Source organism: Bufo bufo, chromosome 4 (assembly GCF_905171765.1).
Source record: "Bufo bufo chromosome 4, aBufBuf1.1, whole genome shotgun sequence".
In the NCBI taxonomy this organism is placed as follows: Eukaryota; Metazoa; Chordata; class Amphibia; order Anura; family Bufonidae; genus Bufo; species Bufo bufo.
The window spans coordinates 101,824,183-101,836,955 of NC_053392.1; the positions used below are offsets into that span (position 1 = coordinate 101,824,183).

General features: G+C 42.9%; 1 protein-coding gene across 2 annotated transcripts in view; it reads right to left on the reverse strand.

Annotated features, from left to right (window-relative positions):
* ACP1 (acid phosphatase 1) overlaps positions 1–12,773 on the reverse strand; it is a 44,645-nt gene that overhangs the window by 11,089 nt on the left and 20,783 nt on the right. The window contains exons 3-4 of one of the 2 annotated variants that reach the window (XM_040427592.1): positions 9,962–10,075; positions 5,798–5,859 (exon numbers count right to left, since the gene is read on the reverse strand). In XM_040427592.1, coding sequence (XP_040283526.1) covers positions 5,798–5,859; positions 9,962–10,075 — 176 coding nt within the window. Of the gene's footprint in view, positions 1–5,797; positions 5,860–9,961; positions 10,076–10,133; positions 10,248–12,773 lie in introns of both variants that reach the window. The other variant, XM_040427591.1, reaches the window with a different exon arrangement.

Consider the following 12,773-nt stretch of genomic DNA (forward strand, 5'->3'; position numbering starts at 1 on the left):
ACCATCGTCCCCGCGTCCAAAGCCGCTTCGCAGAGCTACTTTCCTGCCTGGGCAATTTGTACCTCCAAGGACTGGAGTTTCGCCGGAGGAAGATTGGTCGCAAGGTCTTGGCTCAAACGGAGGGCCCACTCCGAAACTGCCTTGGCTACCCATGCCGATGAGAAGATCGGGCGTAAGGCTGAACCACTGGCTGCAAAGACAGACTTAGATAGCAAGTCAATGCGTCGATCCACTGGGTCCTGGAGAGAGGAGCCATCTGCCACCGGAATAGTTGTATTTTTTGCGAGACGAGTAACCGGTGGGTCTACCTTCGGAAGCGAGGCCCATTTTTCCACACAATCAGTTGGAAAGGGGTAGAGCAGGTCTAACCGCTTTGGAACAATGAAGCGTAAACCTGGTTGGTCCCAAGCTTTTGCGACGACCACGTAAAAAAAATCGTCATGTACGGGGAAGGACTTAGGGGGTCTGCCTTGCACGCAAAAACGACACCCCCTGGTGGCTGGGAGTTCCTCCTGAACTTGGAAAGTATCCCTGATAGCTGAAATCAGACTATCCACCATAGATGCAATCTGGGAAGACTGCTCCTGGTCCATCTCCGTATCAGAGTCCGCAATCTCACCATCTGATAGTGCGTCACCTAAAATGGAGGACGTCTGAGACCGGGAACCGGTAGGGGGATGCAGAGGCGTCAGAAGAGGAATGGCGACCTGATCTGGGACGCTTGCTAGGAAGCCTAGTCCTGGTTTGTGTGCCTTGCGAAGGCGAGGGCTGCACTGGGGGCGATTTCTCTACCAAACGACCCAGCAACGCAAGGGTGGAATGGGAGACTTTGGAGAGGTCTTCTACTGCCCGGAACAGGGACCTTGCCCAGTCAGGGTCTCCACAGCCAGAGGGGTCTTGCACTCCTGTGGGTTGTGGCAATATGGATGGATGGCTTTGTGGGGCCGCATGACATGCAGAGCATAGTGAGAGTGACTGGCCACGAGGGAATTTTGAGAACATGAGGTGCAGGCATAATAGGTTGTCCTGCAGGGTGCCTGGGAGGGGTTTTGGCCGGGTCAGACATGGTGTGGCCTCTCTATGCTGGAGGGGGTAGCGATCTCCTGCCAGTATAAGTCCTAGGTCCTGTGTCCTTATGGCAACGGAGCGGATTGCTGCGGCGAAAAATAGGCTCGGGCAGTGAATATAGCCAGAAAAGAAGAAGCCACGCCCACCCACCCCGCTCCGGCGCTCACATGTCGGGAGCCGACATGAGTCGGGAGGGTTAATATGGGGACCGGACTGCTGGTCATACTGTGCCGAACTAATACGCCTGAGGAGCGGTGTTGTGAAGGAGGACCCGCAAGAGGGAGAGCCTTGATCGATAAAGCTCTTTCCCCCTTAGCGCCCGCGATGCTGTAGGCATTAACCCCGCAGCGGGGAAGGTATGGATCGCAGGGGAGGTATTCAGTGTACCCAGGAGGGAGGGAGATCGCTACCCCAGAAGACGGGGATGGGGCTTGGGGAGAGGAGCAGAGGGAGGGGGGAGAGGGAGTAATACTCACCTGTCTTCTGTGAACTTCGCCCTTAGATTCCGTCCCAGCAGAGCCACCCAACGACTGCTTGCAGAAGTCATCAGGGGTCCGGGCAGGATAGGGCTGGTGAGAAGGTGGCCCTATTGCTGGTGGGAAGCAGGGGAGCGAGGCTGCCCTGGTCTTCTTGGGGGGGGGGGGGGGGGGCAAAGCGGTGGGACAACCGACACCGGCTAGCCTCCCAGTAAGACAGACGCGTGCGAATCTGTGCCCCTTAACCTAAAAGAAATAAAAATAAAATAAAAACAAAACTGTAAAAAGAGCCACCCTGCTAAGCAGGGAGGTCTGCCTCCTACGACACTAAGCTAAAAACTGAGATGCTCTCTCCAGGCTGGAGGGGGTATAGCCTGCAGGGGAGTAGCTAACAGTTTTCAGCCTATTGTCGCCTCCTAGTGGCAGCAGCAAGCTATACCCACGGTCCTGTGTCCCCCAATAATATGAGCGAGAAAAGTTATTACCTTACATTCCCCATATGTCCATTTTCATGTTTGCATAATTTTGAAAATGTAATTTTATTTTTTAGGATCTTTTTTAGGATCTTATAAGGCTTAGAATTTTGAAGCAAATTTTTAAGAAAATTTCCAAAACCCACTTCAATTCTAAAGTCACTTTGTGGGGCTTACATAGTGGAAAAAACCCATAAATGACCCCATTGTAGAAACTACACTCCTCAAATTATGCAAAACTGATATTACAATTTTTTTGAACCCTTTAGGTGTTTCACAAGAATTAAAGGAAAAGGAGATGACATTTTTTAATTTCACTTTTGGCAGATTCTCCATTTTAATTCATTTTTTCCTATAACACATCAAGGGTTAACAGCCAAATAAGACTCCATATTTATTACCCCGATTCTGCAGTTTACAGAAACACCCCATATGTGGTCGTAAACTGCTGTACGGGAACACGGCACAGCGCAAAATTTTTGAAAGAAAAACAATGTTTTTAAGTCTCCATTTTCAGAAAGCCCAATTTTTTATTTTTTTTTGGGTGATTGTCTAAGGGTACTTTCACACTTGCGCTGTGAGGATCCGACAGGCAGTTCCGACACCGGAACTGCCTGCCTGATTCGGAAATCCGTGTGCAAACGGATAGCATTTATAGACTGATCCGGATGCGGGTCCGTCTAACAAATGCATTGAAACATCAGATCCGTTTGTCAGATGTCATCCGGAAAAACGGATCCGGTATTTATTTTTGCATTTTTAAAAGGTCTGCTCATGCGCAGACCAGAAAACCGGATCTCTTTTGCCAGAACACTTGGTATTAATGCATTTCAATGGAAAATAATGCCGGATCTGGCATGTGTTCCGGAATTTTGGACGGAGAAAATACTGCAGCATGCTGAGGTATTTCCTCCAGCCAAATACCGTAGTGACTGAACTGAAGACATCCTGAACGGATTGCTCTCCATTCAGAATGCATTAGGATAAAACTGATCAGTTTTTTCCCGGTATTGAGCCCCTGTGACGGAACTCAATACCGGAAAACTTTAACGCTAGTGTGAAAGTACCCTTAGTTAGGGTCTCATTTTTTTTGCGGGATGAGATGATGGTTTGATTGTTACTATTTTGGGGTACATACTAATTTTTGATCGTTTGGTATTACACTTTTTGTGATGTATGGTGACAAAATAATTTATTTTTTGGCACGTTTTTATTTTTTTTTTTTTATTTTTTTACAGTGTTCACCAGACAGGTTACCTCATGTGATATTTTTATAGAACAGGTCGTTACGGACACGGCGATACCCAATATGTATTTTATTATTTTTTAAATATATTTTGGTTATAAACAATAAAAGCATTTTTGAAACAAAAAAATATGATGTTTTTATGTCTCCATTTTCTGAAAGCAATATCTATTTTTTGGCCGATTGTAGAGACTCGTTGTTTACGAGATGAGATGACGGTTTGATTGGTATTATTTTTGGGTACATATGACTTTCTGATAGCTTGGTATTACATTTATGATAAGGACAAAAAAAATAAAAAATAAAAGTGTGTTTATTTTATTTTTCTATTTTTTACAATTTTATGTCTCTTTTTATGGAGAAGGGGCTTTTTTTTTCAATTGAAAGTTTAATTATTTTTTTATTGTTAAAAACACTTGTATCACTTTTATTTATTTTTATTTCTGTCCCACTCTGGGACTTCAACATTTCAGGGTCTGATCCCTGTTTCAATACATCTGTATTGAACTGTCAGTGCCTTACACTGTAAGACACTGACAGTTGCCTAGGAGACCCAGCCCTGAATATCTTGGGCTTCCGTAGCTGGCAGCCCCGATGCCTGTACAAGGCATCGGGGCTGCCATAGCAGGCATCGGGGCCCAATCACGGTGGAGATGGACCCGATGGAGATGTACAAGCCACAAACCCCCTGTATGCCGCAGTCAGCGTGACCACGGCATACAGGGAGTTAGTCCGCCGGCATCAGTATTTTCACCGATGCTGGCAGATACTGACATGCTGTATCAGAGGGGCCCATGCTGCTGATTGCGGCAGCGCGTATGGGGCAGCCGGTTAACCCTAGGACGAGAATGCTCGTCCTAAGGCATTAAGTACCAGCCAGTTAGGACGAGCATTCTCGTCCTAGGTCGGCAACCTGTTAAATGGCTTTGCTTGTCTTAACCCTTCGCAAACCAGAGGTTTTTTCGTTTTTGAATTTTTATTTTTCCATTCACATAGCTGGTTGAGGCCTTTTTTTTTGCGGGACAAGTTGTACTTTCTAATGCCTCCATTTAATATGGCATACTGTGTAGTTGGAAGTGGGTGAAAAAATTCCAAATAGGATGGAATTGAAAAAAAAAGTCCTCCACCGTTTTACGGCGTTCCCTCTGCAGCAAAACCAAGTACGATTACGATACCACATATGTATAGTTTTTTTAAATGTCTAAATAGTGTAAAATAAAAAATACGTAAATAACAATATAAAAATCATGGGCATCACGGAGTCTGAATACACCCATACTATTAAAATATAAAAATATTTTTCCAATACGGCGAATGGCGTAACGGAAAAAGGGTCAAAATTGCCAATTTGCTATCTCTTCTCTTACCCAGAAAAAATGTAATAAAATGTGATAAAAAAATAAAATAAAATCACACACACTTCAAAATGGTATCAATAAAAACTACAGATTGGGGGCTCATTTTTTGCGGGACAGACAGCTCAGTAGATAGATGTCAGAATATGATGGTATAAAAAAAAAGTTTTTTTCAAAGTTTAAAATTTATTTAAACTTTGAAAAAAAAAAAACTTTTTTTTACACCATCATATTCTGACATCTATCTACTGAGCTGTCTGGGGGCTCATTTTTTGCGGGACAATCTGTAATTTTTATTGATACCATTTTGGAGTGTGTGTGACTTTTTGATCACATTTTATTACATTTTTCTGGGTAAGAGAAGAGATAGCAAATTGGCAATTTTGACCCTTTTTCCGTTACGCCATTCGCCGTATTGGAAAAATATTTTAAAATTTTAATAGTATGGGTGTATTCAGACTCCATGATTTTTATATTTTTTTGTTAGTTATTTACATATTTATTTTTTCATTCTACAGAAAGGGGGAAGATTTAAAATGTCATATTTTTTTATACTTTAAAAAAAGTAAAAACAAACAAAAAAACACGTTAATGATTTTGAAGCTCGTATTTGAGCCTACAAAATCCAATTTTATTTTTTGTTTTTAAATCTGAACAATCGTGGGTCTTTTAGAACCATTATTTGTACAGAATTGCTCATTTCTTATATTGGTCTGCCATCTGCTGGCCAAAATAAGAATTGCAGCTTCAATACCCTGGGTCTCTTCAGAGAGACAAAGGGTATGAAATTCAATTATCGGCATTCTCATTGGCCACAGAGGATGCCGATAACGCTTCCGGGTTTTTCACCCTTTAGATGCAGTAATTTCACTTGATCATGGCATCCAAAGGCTTTAATGACCACGATCGGCATTACTGCCAGTCGCCGTCATTAGCCACGAGTCTCTGCTGTTTAAAACAGCAGAGACCCACCGGCCATGACGCCCACGAGCCGGAGCCATGTTTGCCCATCGCTCCAGCGCCATACATGTACAGCCATAAAGCATATAGGCACAGACCACACAGTATTCTTTTCCTTAGCATACAGAGGTTTATGCATAGAAGCAGCCGAAGGGAGGGGGAAATCACACGAGTTTTGATGTGGCTTTGCAAACGATAATTAAAGAACACTTTACGAACCTGAGGTTACTTTCATCCATGCAGAGAATATAGTCATAGGAGAGAAAATCCTCTTTTGTGATCTGCATACAAAGCAAACACTGGATTACCAGTTTGTATTGACTACATTTCTTACTCGATAATATAAGCATTGCAAATTTTTTCCCCCCAAACTTTAGATCTATACAAGGGATAAAATAAGAGATATTGTTCCCTTTGTATTGTCTACTCATCCCAAAGCTGTGCCTGGTAAACAATGCACCACCGCTGCGAGTCCATCCTCCACTGATGTAATACTGATGGCCTATCCCAAGAACCAGATAACAGAGTCCACAAGGTGGATTCTACCTGTCAAAATCCGCTAAGAGTTCCTGCCGCAGTTTTCCTTGTGAACTCTCCCTAAGGCCCCTTTCACACGAGCGAGATTTCCGCACGGGCGCAATGCGTGATGCGAACGCATTGCGCCCGCACTGAATCCGGACCCATTCATTGTTGAGCGTTGTTTTTCACGCATCACTTGTGCGTTGCGTGAAAAATCGCAGCATGTTCTATATTCTGCGTTTTTCACGCAGCCCTGGCCCCATAGAAGTGAATGGGGTTGTGTGAAAAACACACCGCATCCGCAATCAAGTGCGGGTGCGATGCGTTTTTCACTGATGGTTGCTAAGATTGTTGTTTGTAAACCTTCAGTTTTTTATCATGCGCGTGAAAAACGCATCAATGCGCATTTCACCCGTGCAAGAAAAAAACAAAAACTGAACCACTAAACGCAATCAACTGACTGAACTTGCTTGCAAAATGGTGCAAATATTCCTGAACGCACTTGGACCTAATCAGCATCGTTCGTGTGCAAGAGGCCTGAGGCCTCAAGCACATGGGGATGCAAAAATTGCAGACAGCACACCATGCTGTCCGCATCCATGTGGCCATTCCAAAAATGATAGAACATGTCCTATTCTTGTCTGTTCCGCGGAGAATAGGCATTTCTATAGGGCCTCATGCACACGACCATATATACAGTCAGGTCCATAAATATTGGGACATCAACACAATTCTAACATTTTGGGCTCTATACACCACCACAATGGATTTGAAATGAAACAAACAAGATGTGCTTTAACTGCAGACTGACAGATTTAATTTGAGGGTATTTACATCCAAATCAGATGAACGGTGTAGGAATTACAACAGTTTGCAAATGTGCCTCCCACTTGTTAAGGGACCAAAAGTAATGGGACAGAATAATAATCATAAATCAAACTTTCACTTTTTAATACTTGGTTGCAAATCCTTTGTAGTCAATTACAGCCTGAAGTCTGGAACGCATAGACATCACCAGACGCTGGGTTTCATCCCTGGTGATGCTCTGCCAGGCCTCTACTGCAACTGTCTTCAGCTCCTGCTTGTTCTTGGGGCATTTTCTCTTCAGTTTTGTCTTCAGCAAGTGAAATGCATGCTCAATCGGATTCAGGTCAGGTGATCGACTTGGCCATTGCATAACATTCCACTTCTTTCCCTTAAAAAACTCTTTGGCTGCTTTTGCAGTATGCTTTGGGTCATTGTCCATCTGCACTGTGAAGCGCCGTCCAATGAGTTCTGAAGCATTTGGCTGAATATGAGCAGATAATATTGCCCGAAATACTTCAGAATTCATCCTGCTGCTTTTTTCGGAAGTCACATCATCAATAAATACAAGAGAACCAGTTCCATTGGCAGCCATACATGCCCACGCCATGACACTACCACCACCATGCTTCACTGATGAGGTGGTATGCTTAGGATTATGAGCAGTTCCTTTTCTTCTCCATACTCTTCTCTTCCCATCACTCTGGTACAAGTTGATCTTGGTCTCATCTGTCCATAGGATGTTGTTCCAGAACTGTGAAGGCTTTTTTAGATGTCGTTTGGCAAACTCTAATCTGGCCTTCCTGTTTTTGAGGCTCACCAATGGTTTACATCTTGTGGTGAACCCTCTGTATTCACTCTGGTGAAGTCTTCTCTTGATTGTTGACTTTGACACACATACGCCTACCTCCTGGAGAGTGTTCTTGATCTGGCCAACTGTTGTGAAGGGCGTTTTCTTCACCAGGGAAAGAATTCTTCGGTCATCCACCACAGTTGTTTTCCGTGGTCTTCCGGGTCTTTTGGTGTTGCTGAGCTCACCGGTGCGTTCCTTAAGAATGTTCCAAAAAGTTGTTTTGGCCACGCCTAATGTTTTTGCTATCTCTCTGATGGGTTTGTTTTGTTTTTTCGGCCTAATGATGGTTTCCTTCACTGACAGTGACAGCTCTTTGGATCTCATCTTGAGAGTTGACAGCAACAGATTCCAAATGCAAATAGCACACTTGAAATTAACTCTGTACCTTTTATCTGCTCATTGTAATTGGGATAGTGAGGGAATAACACAAACCTGGCCATGAAACAGCTGAGAAGCCAATTGTCCCATTACTTTTGGTCCCTTAACAAGTGGGAGGCACATATGCAAACTGTTGTAATTCCTACACCGTTCACCTGATTTGGATGTAAATACCCTCAAATTAAAGCTGACAGTCTGCAGGTAAAGCACATCTTGTTCGTTTCATTTCAAATCCATTGTGGTGGTGTATAGAGCCAAAAATGTTAGAATTGTGTCGATGTCCCAATATTTATGGACCTGACTGTATGTTGCGGTCCATGAACTATGGATACTGGCCTGTGCGCATCCTGCACTTTCCTTGGAATCTATTATAGAAATGCCTATTCTTGTCTGAAAAAAAGGACAAGAATAGAACATTTTCTATAATTTGCTGAGTGGCTGCACAGATGCAGAAGGCACACGGATGATCTGTGTGCAGTCTGCCTTTTTTTTTTGTGGTCCCAAAGAAATGTGTATTGGACGTAAACCAAAATAGCCTAATAGGACCGAGGAAAGTGGGGGATGCACACAGCCGGTATCCATGGTTTGTGCATACGGTCGTGTGCATGTAGCCTTAGGCCCCATGCAAACGACCGGTGTGTGTTTTGTGGTCTGCAAACCGCGGATCCGCAAAACACGGATGGCGTCCGTATACGTTCCGCAATTTGAGGAACGAAACAGACATCCTATAATAAAACTGCCTATTCTTGTCCGCAAAGCGCGAACAAGAATAGGACAGGTTATATTTTTTTTTGCAGGGCTACGGAATGGAGCAACAGATGCGGACAGCACACAGAGTGCTGTTCGCATCTTTTGCGGCCCCATTGAAGTGAATGGGTCCGCATCCGAGCCGCCAAAACTACGGCCGTGTGCATGAGGCCTAATACTGCTGTGCTCGTTCATCGCACAATTCAGATCTTTTGACAGATTTAAAAATTATCGTTTGCAGGCGGCAGATCGTGGTGTCTAATAAAGCTCTGCTGCAGGCAAACAATGATTCAGTATAGGGAAGAGCGATGGTATAATGATCATTCCTCCCTTTACTGAGGAGGAGATCGCTGCATGTAATAGCAGAGGTCTCCTCAACTAACCAGCAGGCGATTGACAGGAAGGAACATTTCCCGACAAACGCCGTCAGAATCAGACTGTCTAATACAGCCATAAAGGCTATATAGACCCGTCTTTGTTTACGATTGCATTTTACTCATTTTTAGCTAAAAAAAAAAAAAAAATATTCAATTGGCCTTTATTAAATATATAGAGCCGTTCTGTCACAAAGTTAACCATTTTCTAGCTGTGTGCATCCTACTTTCACTTTGTACTGGTCATCTAATAGACCTTATCTCTAAACTACTAAGAGGTCATAAACACTTATTTAAGCCACATTGTTACCAGTAAGATAAGAACTTGAGCTACAATGAGTATTTATAATGTCAGAGAGCAGAGATAAGGAGCCCGTCAGCTCCTGAACTGACTGAAAAGAGAAAATCTAGAACATCTTAGCTCTGTACAGAAAAAAGGACTCTGTATTTTTTAGAAAGACCAATTGGAAAAAAAAAAAAAAAAAGATTTTTAGCTCAAAATGAGTACAATGTAATAATAAAAAAACTGCCCCAAAAGAGGCAGTAAAGAGGAACTAATGGACTGTACTCCAGTGTGAACTGGCCTGACTTTGTGGAAACCACATACAAATAGCAAGACAGCCATGCTGGAAGAATAAAGGCTCCAGGTGGCGGCCGAGCAGAAAATAATTTTGTTGGAATCTCAGAAGAAGACGGACTGTCCTATACCTGTCTTGCTTTATGCGATGTTTCGGTATCATGGCTTTTAAGGCACTTTACGGCCCTTGAATCTGGGGAGCAACCCACGTTCCAGTGAGAGGTAGCAGCGCTGTCTATGGACCACTGCAACACAAAACATAATGGATAGGATTCAATGGAGGAAGGAATGGGGATACGTTACCTGCCTGGCAGTGTGACTCATGGCAATGCCGTGCTTCCGCATACAGCTCTGGCCACGATAATCCGGGGGGTTTCCTATTTCATACGAAGAGGTGGCCGCGCTGTCTATGCTCCACTAGAATAGAAAAACACTCCATTGCAAATGAATATTTCCTTCTATCGACCTCAAGTCCCCCCCCCCACACACACACACATATATATATATACACAGTCATGTGAAAAAATTAGGACACCCTTTGAAAGCATGTGGTTTTTTGTAACATTTTTAATAAATGGTTATTTCATCTCCGTTTCAACAATACAGAGAGATTAAAGTAATCCGACTAAACAAAGAAAACTGAAGAAAAGTCTTTTCAAGATCTTCTGTAAATGTCATTCTACAAAAATGCCTATTCTAACTGAGGAAAAAGATAGGACACCCTTGCCCCTAATAGCGAGTGTTACCTCCTTTGGCTGAAATAACTGCAGTGAGACGGTTCTTGTAGCCATCTACCAGTCTTCGACATCGGTCTGAGGAAATTTTACCCCACTCCTCAATGCAGAACTTTTTCAGCTGTGAGATGTTTGAGGGGTTTCTTGCACGTACAGCCCTTTTCAAGTCACCCCACAGCATCTCAATGGGATTCAAATCTGGACTTTGACTTGGCCATTCCAGGACTCTCCATTTCTTCTTTTTCAGCCAATCTTTGGTTGATTTACTAGTATGTTTTGGGTCATTGTCATGTTGCATGGTCCAGTTCCGCTTCAGCTTTAATTTTCTAACTGATGGTCTCACATGTTCTTCAAGCACCTTCTGATACACAGTAGAATTCATCGTGGATTCTATGATGGTGAGCTGACCAGGTCCTGCTGCAGCAAAGCAGCCCCAAACCATGACACTTCCACCTCCATGCTTCACAGTTGGTATGAGGTTCTTTTCTTGGAATGCTGTGTTTGGTTTACGCCAAACATGTCCTCTGCTGTTGTGTCCAAATAATTCAATTTTGGACTCATCTGTCCAAAGAACATTATTCCAGAAGTCCTGGTCTTTGTCAACTTTATCGCTGGCAAATGTCAGTCTGGCCTCGATGTTTCTCTTGGAAAGCAAAGGTTTCCTCCTTGCACACCTCCCATGCAAGTTAAACTTGTACAGTCTCTTTCTGATTGTAGAGGCATGTACTTCTACATCAACAGTAGCCAGAGCCTGCTGTAGTTCTCGAGATGACACTTTAGGGTTTTTGGATACCTCTTTTAGCATCTTGCGGTCTGCTCTTGGGGTGAACTTGCTGGGGCGACCAGTCCTGGGCATGTTGGCAGTTGTTTTGAAAGCCCTCCACTTGTAGACTATCTTCCGGACAGTGGAATGGCTGATTTCAAAATCTTTTGAGATCTTTTTAAATCCCTTCCCAGACTCATAGGCTGCTACAATCTTTTTTCTGAAGTCCTCTGACAGCTCTTTTGCTCTCACCATGGTGCTCACTCTCACTTCAACAGTCAGGAGCACACCAAACTAAATGTCTGAGGTTTAAATAGGGCAAGCCTCATTCAACATGCAGAGTAATGATCTACTAATTATGTGCACCTGGTGTGATATACCTGTGTGAGATCTGAGCCAATTTAAGAGGGAATACATGTGAGGGTGTCCTATCTTTTTCCTCAGTTAGAATAGGCATTTTTGTAGAATGACATTTACAGAAGATCTTGAAAAGACTTTTCTTCAGTTTTCTTTGTTTAGTTGGATTACTTTAATCTCTCTGTATTGTTGAAACGGAGATGAAATAACCATTTCTTAAAAATGTTACAAAAAACCACATGCTTTCAAAGGGTGTCCTAATTTTTTCACATAACTGTATATACACACACACACACACACACACACACACACACACACACATATATATACACACACACACGTAGAGAAATATTTTCATAGAGTAAGACTTTGTGGAGTATATCTGAGGGATGAAACTGCTGTATATTCACAAACGTGTCTGGCTGACAGTTTCCAGTCATATTCAGCTATATTTAGCCATTTCAAGTTGTGATAAAATCAATAGGCTTGATTGATTTTTATTTTCACCAGTTTTTGGCGTTTTATGCGCCTTTTAAAACATAATTTACTACTAATTTGTGCCAAAAAACACACTTAAAAGACATGTGTCATCAGAAAATGACCTGCTGTTTAAGGCTACATGCACACAAACGTTGTTTGTTTCAGTGTCGTTCAGTGTTTTTTTTTTTTGCGGATAGGATGCGGACCCATTCATTTCAATGGGTCCGCAAAAAACACGGACAGCACACCGTGTGCTGTCTGCATCAGTATGTCCGTTCCGTTGCCCCGCAAAAAAAATAGTGCATGTCCTATTTTTTCTAGTTTGCGGACAAGTATAGGCATTATTACAATAGATCCGCCAAAAAAGAAAAGAAAAAAGGAATGCCATACAGACATCTTTTTTTGAACCGGCCAGCACTCACCCTATACACGCTGCACGGGATAGGAGCAATCTCCACTGGTAGTATAGAAGAAATCCCAGCAGTCGTGTCTTGATAGTATGATGTTTTTTTATTGCATCAAATCGATGTGTCCTACACCCAGGACGCGTTTCGGCAAGCATGCCTTCATCAACAGGTGAGAATATGCTCAACAAATACAGGTGTATAT